At 38.2% G+C, this 12249-nt stretch overlaps 1 protein-coding gene across 6 annotated transcripts in view; it reads left to right on the top strand.

The window, feature by feature from the left end:
• The window catches only part of LOC139964063 (protein lev-9-like), a 37597-nt gene that overhangs the window by 16674 nt on the left and 8674 nt on the right, over positions 1 to 12249 (top strand). For 3 of the 6 annotated variants that reach the window (XM_071965416.1, XM_071965414.1, XM_071965413.1), the window contains exons 9-12: positions 424 to 594; positions 1079 to 1255; positions 9683 to 9859; positions 11898 to 12068. In XM_071965416.1, the coding sequence (XP_071821517.1) occupies positions 424 to 594; positions 1079 to 1255; positions 9683 to 9859; positions 11898 to 12068 (696 nt within the window). The remainder of the gene's footprint in view (positions 1 to 423; positions 595 to 1078; positions 1256 to 9682; positions 9860 to 11897; positions 12069 to 12249) is intronic. The other 3 variants (XM_071965415.1, XM_071965417.1, XM_071965418.1) reach the window with 3 other exon arrangements.

The following is a 12249-nucleotide window of genomic DNA, read 5'->3' as shown; positions in this document are numbered from 1 at the left end:
TGAAAACGTAATGAGAAGGAAAATCCACAACAGTGATAAAACTTCCAGCCTCCACTAGAAAAATTCCACTTCAAGACCGGTTTCGTCCTTTTGGGACTCATCAGGCGAAGGTAGGAATCGAACCCCGGATCTTGTGTCACGAACCGAAGTCCGTACCACTCGACCACAGTGATTCTACTGATGTGTTAATGCGTATAAATTGGATTTGTATAATTGTTATTGACGGCGTATTACGGAAGTGTTATGATTATCATAATATTCATTATATAATGATGAATATTTAAGACTAAACTAGGCCCTAGCTTAATATAGCAATATAAAAAAACTCAAAAGCAGTCCTACCTAACTTTAATGTTCGAAGTTAAGATTTGCATTAGAACAATTCAATCGTTAGCGTCTTCTTTTTTTGTGTTCTTTTTAAAGATACCTGCCGAAATCCACCAGAGATTGAAAACGCATCTCATGATGTTAAACAGTCTTACGCTAATGGCGAACGTTTGCATTACTCGTGTAACCTCGGTTACGTATTGGGCTCTAACTCTTATATGCAATGTGTTGACGGGAGTTGGTTAGAGCAAGACATCAATTGTAGAGGTAATTAATGATATCCCACTCTGCAAGAGGTTTGATTTCTATTCTAAACTGTATTATCTATCATCTTCATTAAAATTTAAAGCAGCCTTTCTCGCTTTTGTCTTTAATTTTATCAAATGTACCGATTTTTTACTGTCTTAAAAATGGACTAAACTGTTTCCATATTAGTATTATATGCAAAACGCAATGATAAAATAATATCAAATATTAGTTCTGATCAAGCGAGTTATTGGGAAATTGAAATGATTTGCTACAGGTTGGTTGATGTGTTTTGTTTTGATCGTCGATCTATATTGAGTCATTCTAATTCTTAAAGCGACACGGTTTATCAATGATAAATAATATATATATATATATATATATATATATATATATATATATATATATATATATATATATATATATCAGGTTTATCAGGGATTATCAGTCTAAAAACTGACTGTTTGCATAATATTTTGATTGTAACTTTATATTTGTTCATCAGCTGTACAATGTCGAGCGCTTGATACACCAGTAAATGGTAGCAAATATGGTTCTGGAAATGGATATAATGATAGAGTGGCATTTACGTGTGATCAAGGATTTAGCCTTCATGGGGAGTCTGTCCTCACTTGCCAGAGTAATGGAACGTGGAGCGCAGATGTTCCTGTATGCACATCAGGTGAGTTGAATTTGGCGACCTATATCATTACCATTGTTATATGACTTGAGTTCGTTTTTAAAGGACTTGGACTCGGACGAGGCTGTGTAGAAAGGACCCGCGTGTGGGTTTATTGTCAGTAGATCTGACTTTAAAAAAATATCTTCTGGTTTACTCCAACATCTTTTTTTTTCAAATTCTCGTAGACTATACAAGCAAGAGAAGCGACATGAGATCACTATGCCCGATCCAATACATTCTTTCTTCGAACTTGTTTGCCGGAGCGTCAATCAATACTGCAAACATGCCCCATTCCTAATATCTTTGATACTGCCCTGCCAACATTTGAATCACTCGATCGTGTTTCAATTTGTTACAGCTGAGTAAACAAAACTTGTTAATTGGAAACATGAGAAACATGGACATGGACTCGGACTTGCTTCCACGTTAATTACAATGTCATATTTGTATTCATGTCAACCACATCGCTCCAAATGTCTCGTAAATATACTCCACAAAGCTAAATCAGTAATTCAAAACCAAATACATCTTCTGTAAACTTTCACAGAAGCGACTGAAAGGGTTCAGTCTGTGGTGGGGACATGGGGGTGGGGAGCATTAACTTCGAAGGACACTAGGATATGTGACTTCACCTAAAAATGTCCCATTAAAATGGACTTTTAAATGTGCATTCAATGCAACAAAATGGCATTTTATTGCAATTAATAATTGCTCAAAAAGAGGTGATTGTCATTAGCAAAAATTCGAACTTCTCTGGTTCTCACAAAGAGGATGGGGAACGCTACGCTCCTAATACTCGACCCCGAGACTATAAAACGCTAGTGCAATCGTAACAAGTAAGCAATCTATGGAGTTACAGATCTCATCCCAAAATGTTACCATCATTATGACCCACCAAGTTTGCAGTACTACCGCCTTGAATATTAGTACGTTCATAGATCTTGCCGAAATTAACCCGTTGAACATATTCTTCGGCGATGTGATCATTGTCGTCTTAAATTAAATAGTGCACTGTAAACCTTCAGTCTCTGATATTTAACATGGGTTTTGTCATGTTTGTATATATTAAATGGTCAATATGCTGTTTTGTTACTGCTACCTTAGACACTTTTCCCCGAGACCTGACTAAGTCATGTAGGCACAGCGTCCCATGGCCAAGTACATACTCACCAAGTTTGAGTTACCTTTAAGAAGTAGCCCCCACAACATATTTAGCTGAAATTTACCTAAGTTTGACCATTGACGATATATGATCAAGTGATCTTTTGCGTTTTACAATGAGCTGTTTAATTGCAGAGTCTGATATCCCGCACGGTTGCGAAGATTTCGGCCAATTTGTCATTTTGGTATCCGCTTAACAGCCAAAAGGTCTGTGTTTGGTAACTGGTAGTTTGACCTTTGAATCTTTAACGTCATACTTAACATGAACACGACATCCCATACCAATGCACACACTCACCGTGTTTAAAGCCAATCTGTCCCTTGGAGGAGTTCGTGACACATTTTCATTTCACACGCATACACAAGTAGTTACGTCTCACATACTGCTTTTTGACCCCTTACCTAAAAAAAACATAAGTCCACCCCATCGTATTGTGTCACGCTATTGTACCACTGCGACCCCCTCCCTCCCCCCACATCTTAGAGAGTCCATTCCAACGAGTTTCAGGTCAGCGCTTCAAGGTATGATGTGGGCAGCTATTCCATGTTTTTGTACAAATTGTCGATATAGCACAATATCTTATCCTCAGTACATTGTATGAATGGATAAGATTACAACATATCAAGGAACCTGCTTTCAACGAAATGTTTGCGTCTTTCTTACCATGCGTGTTACTACCGGTCAGTTATAACACACTCAGCCGAAAGAAGATACATTTTTCTTACATTGTGGCTCGTTGACCATTAAAAAAATATTTCAAAGAAATTCTTGTACGTTCTCACTAATATAATTATTATAAAAATAACGTCAAATTTCGAAAACATAAATGGTTATATTCTTTAGTATACATAGGCCTACTCGTCAATTAAAGGGACTTTACACAGGTACCAATTCCCAGTGTGAAACATGCACGCAATCCATAGAGTTCTAGATTTCAACCCAAAATTTGGGTATATGACCATTATGATACATTCTGGAAAGACGTCGATAAACATAGACCTACCACGTTATAAGTAGATGAGTCTTGATCTCACTGACCTCATGACCTTTATCTTTTGACGCTTATTAAAACGCTGTAACAGTCTTTAAAACAATTGACATTCAAACCGTCGTTTCTTTCTATATGGTTATGACACTTTCTGCTATTTTATCATCATGGCATGTTCATAACCAAAATATCATGTAATGTGCATATAATGTAAACATAGCAACAGTTGCAATGGAAATGTATGTTGTTGAATATAAACTGTAACTATGAGGTCCATCATGGTGATGCAGGAAATGCGTTGTGAAGGTTTCATTGGGGAGGGGGGAGTGGCAAGTTGACGTAATGTGTCAGGATGTGTGTATGTTTGTGTAAGGAGGTGGTGGGTGTTGTAACAAGCGTATACCTGCGACCCTTACGTACGTTCATGTATTACGATCTGGGAGATGGCATCACGCAATAAAGCGTTTCTATTCTGATTCTTATTTATTTGGTCCCTCGATGTGAAAAAAATATCACAACAGGTGTGTCGCGAAACCGTATGGTATTCAAACATGTCGAGGGTTGTGCCTTAGCATATGAAATAGTACCTCAGTGAACGTCATAGGGTCAGAGGTAAAGTAACTAAATTTGTGCGTAAATGAGTTTCGGGTATGTGGGATTGGGAATTACCTTTCAGTCCATCAACCTTACTGTTATATAGAGGAGTTTGCGACACATCTTTTGCAAAAGATTGACATTTGACCTTTGTTTTCACGTTATTTAATGGACTTTAAATATTATCCCAGACTTTTTATGTCCGTTTAAAAGAAAGTTTAGTGGCTTGATCATCTCATTCAAAACACGCTTTCCATTTCTTCAAGGATCTTGTGATCCAAGGAATTTGACCTATGGGGATGTAGACAAAAACGAGAGGACGGTACAATTAATTCCTGAACACGAATTATTCGGTACATTGACGAGGAACGGGGGATATCTTCGTGTCAAGTGTCCTGAAGGCTACGAGCTTAGAGGTTCACGCTATATGAAGTGTCAGGAAGGTGAATGGACGCCCTCGAAGAAACACTCATTTCCAGGAAGACCTCCACTGTGTATAAATGTATAGTTTAAATGCATATTAGATAAACAAAACGACTACCATTTTAGAAAAGAGTTAGGTGGCAGGACATCGAACAAGGGAGGGAAAGGGGGAAGGACTTAGTGAAAAGGATGATGTAAGACTGACATGGTAGTGAGGAGATTGACAGTTTACAATAAGGGCAGTAATACCTTTGTAATATGTGACCTTGGGATTATATGAACAGAGAAAACTGCTGGCACAAATATTAGTCCTGCATTAGTTTCTTGAGGGGCCTTAAAGACAGAAATGTGCAATGAGAGGCGAAATACAGGGGAGTGCGTGGGGATGTGGTGTGGGGGAGGAGGGGGTGGTCTGCGGGGGGGGGCGGGTTGGTGGCGATATGGGGCTTTTGCTGGCAGATTTGCCCGACGAAAATTTAGCTTTGTCTTGACAAAGTGTCTCGAAATTCCCATAGCGACTAGCTCAAGAGTTATATAAGCTAACACCGCACATTGCGCAACTGAATAATGAAATCAATCTCTTTAACTCTCATAATCCGTCAAATTTTTAAAGTTTAATGTAGATAATATAGTATTAAAATTTTGTAGTTTCTAGCTAAAATGTTGACATTTTAGATATATTGAACGCCAAAGATTTAAGATACACCACCTGGTGTTCGATCTAAGGCGTTACTACTGGGTGGTATTAGGTTACTTTCTTTTAGCAGAAATGTAGACAGGTTTTACATTATACGGCAAACGTTCGAAATAAAATTTCCAACGGTTGTGATAAAAGGTAGAATTTCGAGACGGTACTTAAACATTGAGAGATGAAACGTCGAATTAAAAATATTAGGATAAAAGTTTCGAAATGTCGAGATGAAACGCTTAAAGTGTGATAATGAACTCAACGTCAAAATTTAAATATTGCGATAGAAAGCAAAATATCTTCCAAATCTTCCAAAATTGCGATATGAAATGTAAAAATAATAATAATATTTAGAAATTCAAAATCGCTATACCTGAAACCTTCATCCAACGGCCGATGTGCTACTTTACGTGCAATGCATATAAGTTATATGCATTGCACTTAAAATAATAGGACTTCGGCCGTTTGATGAGGTTCTAAACTGTATTGGTGTACAAACTAATAACGATTTTAAATACAGTTTTGTAATATGTTGACTAATGTTTTTACTCTTACATATTAAATGGCATGGATAATAGATATTAAAGTAGTCACTCGACTACTGAATGAAATGCTTAGTTTCAGTTCTCATAGAGATAATAGTAAATACATTGTTACATTTTAATCTACGCTGGTACTGATGAAAGATACTATTTTATATGTGACGTAAATTGTAATGTTTCTCTTTCACCAGTGTTTATTCAATAAGTGAATAAATAAATGAGTAAATAAGAGTCCTATAAGAGATGAGGTAGGCTTAAAACCAAATTAACCAACCCATTATTTTGGAAACAGGTGCAACTTGCCCCGGTGACTCTTTGCAGGCATACGTTTAATAATGAAACTAAGTAACTTGTCCATCTAATGGAATGCGTATGCTTTGTTAAAAGTTCTCATTCAATTGAAATATCCATTGGCAGTGATTAATCTGTAGAACCGAGTTTCTATAGACTGCATTTCGTAACGATTCAAGCTGTCCATGGTCCATTGGCAAGGGAGGCTACTAACACAATTAAATGACCTGTGACGTAATGGAGCATTATACAATATGGTAACAACCCATCCTGTCAAGAGCGGCGGAACCGGGGGGCACAGGCACAGGCACTTTTCTCAGGTTAAAAATGTGCCCTTTTTCTACATAAAAATTGAGGTGTCTCAATTTAGCAAGAGGCCAGGGAACCAGAATGAACACTCGGGAAGGGCCGTTTCCGGCCATCTGAGGGGTTTGTAAAACCAAAAATTCTCTTGTGCGCTCCGCGCAAAATGATGGTGGCGCTCCGCTCAGATAGTCGTGCATACAACTTTGCAAATCCTGGCTACTCCCCTGACTTTTAATGAATTTCTGTGGGTCGAACTCAAAGCTATTTCGAATGGAAAAAATTGTTAAGATATTAACAAGAAATAAACTCTAATTCGGAAGATTCCTACAGTAGCAACTAGCAGGATTTCACTTCATTTTGTCTCAAAAGAAAACTTGTTCCTTTTTCCCCAATTTTCACATTGGATATTGCAGTGCTAGTATGCATATTTTCCTTGAAACGGGGGGGGGGGGGGGGGTGGGGGCGTTGATGGAGTGATGTGTATACGCAAATAAGATAATACAATAAGACTTATAAAGGGTACTAAATATAAGGCTGCATCAGTCCAATCGAATTTCTGCAAAGTGCCCTTTGATGTCGGTGCCCCCCCCCCCCCAGATTAAAAGTGCTTCCGCCGCCCTTGCATCCTGTATGCAGCATACGGCTTTCGACAGGTTAATTAATATTGTGAATACCAACTGTTTCCTCACATTCACGGGTGAACTATAATATCTATAATAAATATGATAATCGGAAGGCAGTCATTTTGTAGTAAGGTTACACTAGAGACGTTATTCTGGACATAACGCGTTAACCTCTTAACGAGATATAGGCCGATTGGTAATACACCACTTTACAGATTGTGGAAATAAACTTGAAAGATGCGTGTAACCTCTTGTATGTCTACAACTAGCACTTCCATATCAGATGAAGCAAATAGTGGACTTACTTACGTATGCGATCTCTGTATCAATCTCCTCAAATTAATTGAAGCAAAAACCATTGGCAACAATTACTTCATCAAGTAGCGCTAGACATATCATTCAATATAAAGTCATGCTACTGTGACGATAATGATGAATAGATACAAATACGTCCATTCCGTTAGCTCTAAGCTACGAGTTGGAAAGGATATAAAGACAGATACCTCAGCGATATAAGGGAAGTTGGAAGATTTGCTGGGTTCGTTATATTGAACCATTTTCGATAATAAAATCATTGCATTAACGTTAGAGACATGTTGCAAGTCGCCACTAACCACTGAAACTTTCTAAACCACCAACGAGTGTCGCTTCTAATAGAAGAACCGTCGGAAAGTCCCGTCATTCTCCACCTTGCCTTGTGTACTAAGAATCATGGCATGACACCGGGTACAATAATGTCAAGCGACCCCTAAGAAGCACCGTCGGAAAGTCCCGTCCTTCTCCACTTTGCCGTGTGTACTAAGAACCAGGCACGACACCGATTAAAATTATGTCAAGCGACCCCTAAGAAGAACTGTCGGAAAGTCCCGTCCTTCTCCACCTCGCCTTGTGTACTAAGAACCAATTATGACCCCGGGTTCAACTATGTCAAGCGACCCCTTCATTGTTCTTGTAGTTTCTTCATGTTTCTTTATTTCATATATCCTCGGCACCCCAATATACCACCGAGCATCTATTGAAATATAGACTACAACAAGCAAAATCGAGAATTTCCAAAGAAACAGGTAAGTGGACATGACTTATAAGTTATGGAGCACAACCAGTAATAATCCTACATGAAAGCGCATTGTAAAGTTGTAAGGCGATACTCTCAATCTGAAGATATTAAAATGAATATTGAGAGTTTCTGTCTTAAAATTCTTATCATGCTCATTTCAATCATAAGTTTTGTTGTAGAGGCTTATTGCTGTAGCTTGCGTGATGAATATAGCATAGTCCTACGTTAATCGACAGGAAGACCAGTATGTCATCATGCTGCTATTGATCCGTGCTGATATCAGAAGCAAAGAAGTCAAAGCGAAATGACCTTTGATTTTCCGATTACAGACAAAAGAAAATATGGCCAGGAAGTACTAAGGATGTATATCCAATAGACATAGACCTATACTAAAACTCTTCATATTAACCAATGATCCAGCTACACAACTCCCGCTTGAAGAATACGTGCTAACACTGGATTCGATTGTAGAATTCAGGTATTCAGGAGTAGTAACCTGGTGAAACAAAAAATATCAGCCATTAAATCACGTGAGATACAACAGCATACAATATCTGGTAGTTACCTATATTGATCTGGAAATGACGGAATACGGTCGGCTCACTCAACTGCTACTTTTGGCTCTGCAGATTATCGCAGGTAAGCCCCCTCCGAAAAGAGGAAATAATTGTACTACTTCAATGTATTTTGTCATTCTTGCTGTTTTCTTTCATTCTTTGATTGTTTGTAGCCACTGGTTAACATACATACACACGAAGCAGAAAGCAGTACATCAAGTTGACCGCATCACGTCATTCATTGGTTTTATTGACATGTGACGGAAAGTGCATTGCTCAAGACATAGTGACGGGTATCAATTCGGACAATATGACAAATTTTTATTTCTGATTTTGATCACGTACGTTACATTTCGGACATCCCGTGATCAATTGCATGTAGGTCGCCCACCCGATTGTTATATGGAATCGAAAAGACGTTGAATAGGGACAGCTAATTCTCATTTATTTGATCTTGAAACAGCTTATTGTGAAGAAACAAGAAGTTGATAATATAGAGATAATACTAGAGACGTAACAAAACCGAAGGAGGCGGGGGCTTGGGATGCGGGAGCAAGGGGTATGTTCCCCCAAATCCGATTTTTCAGATTTGAAAGTACTGTAACCTCGTCTCTTGGACCTCCCGTCCTCATACATACATTCCAATGCAGTTCTGAGTTATTCCTCTTCCTGACATCTATGATTACCTGAAAATCAATTCGAGAGAACAATAACTAAATGATATAGTTGCCATGCGCTCACTCCCCGGGGGGGGGGGTGGATTTTTCCCCTATAACAGAGAGGTTAAGAGAGAGTTAACATTCACAACAGTTCTACAGTCTAAAGCTGTTTCAGATTGTTTCCTCTTTCTAACATAACATCATGTAATTAACAATTGCTATGATGAAATACTTTAAAATGCAGCTGTATTCGGGGGTACAATGGTCCAGCCATTGGACCCCCATCTTGGGCTCATGTCTATCCTTGTACTTCCTTTATAACGGTTCAAGCCTCTACCGAAATCAATGGGGTGATGGTTGTAAGATAAAGAACATGAAGCCCACCTTTGAAATCCTGTACATGTTACTGGTGTATCTGTATGAGAGGCATGTACTTTGGTGTGGTTGTGACATCGGAAAAATCTTCATTTGAATTGTCAGTCTAAAAATTGACTGTTTGCATAATATTTTGATTGTTACTTTATATTTGTTCATCAGCTGTGCAATGTCCAGCGCTTGATACACCAGTAAATGGTCGCAAAGATGGTTCTGGAACTGGACATAATGATAGAGTGGAATTTTCGTGTGATCAAGGATTTAGCCTTAATGGGGAGTCTGTTCTCACTTGCCAGAGTGATGGAACGTGGAGCTCAGATGTTCCTGTATGTACATCAGGTGAGCTGAATTTGGCGACCTATATCATTACCATTGTTATATGACTTGAGTTCGTTTTTAAAGGTCTTGGACTCGGACGAGGCTGTGTAGTAAGTACCCGAGTGGGGCAAAGTTCAGCCTGTTGTGTTGTTACATTCGTCGTCCCTTGAACATAGTCCCTTGTACTATTTTATTGAAATGAAATACATCGAATCTGCATACTGGTGGTTGCTCTTCTGAAAGTGCTCATTATGTTCAAATTATTAAATACTGCAAATTTGGCGGTACGTGCTTAGCTTTATTTAATAGTAATGTACTTAGGGAACCGTGTCGGGTTGCTATACCATGTAGTCTAAACAATACGGAGTGATCACTCAAATTAATTTAATTTCTAGCTATGTAAGTACTTAAGTAGTTTTACACGTTACTTAAGGCATTGTTTCTTTATGCTGTGTCGGGATCAAGCTGAATATTTCGTATATTAATTTGGTTTTAAAATGGTACTTTGACAGTGGTTATTAAGAAACTGGATATATTGGCACTAGATCTGACTTTACAAAATTTACTCCAATATCTTTTTCGAGTTCTCGTGGACTTTATAAGCAAGACAAACGACATACCATTACTATGCCCGATCCCATACATTCCCCCTTCCAACCTGTTTGCCGGAGAATCAATCCATACTGGAAAAATGTCTCATTCCTAAAATCTTTGGTACTGCCCTGCTAACATTTGAATCACTTGATTGTGTTTTCATTTGTTACATTTGAATATACAAAAGGCTTGTTAATTAGAAACGTGAGAAACGGGAGTTGGGCTTTGGCTCGGGCACCGAAATACTAAGGACATGGACTTTGAATTGGAACTGGATGAGGAAAACATCTTTTCATATTGCTTGACTAAAACAACTGTTGATTTTAGGCCTATAAATGTAGTTTGCTCGCTATAATAAATATAGCATTGAGTATATCAACGTATACGTTACTTTAAACGTAAAAACGTGCGTGCCGAGAAGAGAAAAAACATAAGAAAATGTTTGATATTATATTTAACTTCATGTTTCCATGCACCACCAGTTGTTAAAACTAACGGAAACGGCGTACCAACGGTTACATTTTGAAAGCATTTTTGTTTTCATTATAACAGATAGGTCACGCCCAGATGTGAGTTTAGACGTGAATATACATCAATAAACAGCGGCGGTATCACCGGTGTAAAACATGCAAACCACTCAATTTTTAGTTTTAGATTCCAATTCTGAGCTAAAATGTTGAAATGAACGCCACCCAATGTGAAGGTGTAATCCAAGCCTTGCGGGCTTCTCCAGTTCGATCAGCTTCACCGGACGTCAGTTAAACTTAAGCTAACTGTCACTGTTAGTAGGAGTAGCAGTCTAGGTCTTAGTATAATATTATTAGCCTAGTCAGAGACCTAGTTCTAATAAAGTTACTCTAGTAGGCCTATAGTCAGAGAGACATTGCGAAGATGATCGAAGGTCTGTGATACGAAGTGTAATATTACGTGTAACCAAGGGATATGTTTTGCACTCTTATTACTGTTGTCACAAGTATGCTGGTCGCGTCGGCGATCATCTGTTGTTCGAGCAAGGACAGCTTCTTTGGTAATGAATATGCATTACAGTACGTTCTCTGTTTAACTCAAGAGGCATGGCGTAACATCTTCTGTCTTCAGCGATTAAATCTTTTGATTCTTTTTTTGATAGTTTGTTTCAAAATTAGTTTGGTGAATTCTTCTAATTTTTTATGCATCGTCAGATGAGTAGCTTAAACGATATTTCATTTAAATTAAATGAGCAGTATTATGTATTTCCTTTTTTCGAAACAAACGGAATCCATTTACGAGAATTCATCATGGTCATAGCTATGTAAGACGACCACTGATATACAGTTGTAAAATGTAGCGATATATGCAAGTTTGGTCACGCCCGGAACCCGGGAAATTCAAATTCTGTCCTTGCAAAATTAACATTTGCCCTTCAATATTTCAAACTTTTAACAATAGTCAGCTTCTTCTTTATCTACTTTGTTATTTTTTACAGATGCCTGCCGAAATCCACCTGAAATTGAAAACGCATCTCATGATGATAAACAGTCTTACGCTAATGGTGAACGTTTGTTTTACTCGTGTAATGCCGGTTATGAACCGGTCTCTAGCTCTTATCTGCAATGTGTTGATGGGAATTGGTCAGAGGCAGACATCCGTTGTACAGGTATTTTTATGCAATATTTTCTCCCGTTTGGTATTCAATTTTACCAAACCTACCTAATTTTAACTAAAATTAAAATTGATCCAATTCATACACCCGTCTTGAATTTCCATCCAAACTAAGGTTGATAAACTCACGATGATCTTCATCGTTTCGTCGCCCGCCACTGATTTCAATTAAACAT

This window comes from Apostichopus japonicus, chromosome 22, assembly GCF_037975245.1.
Source record: "Apostichopus japonicus isolate 1M-3 chromosome 22, ASM3797524v1, whole genome shotgun sequence".
NCBI classification, from domain to species: Eukaryota; Metazoa; Echinodermata; class Holothuroidea; order Aspidochirotida; family Stichopodidae; genus Apostichopus; species Apostichopus japonicus.
This window is presented reverse-complemented; position numbering and strand designations above follow the sequence as displayed.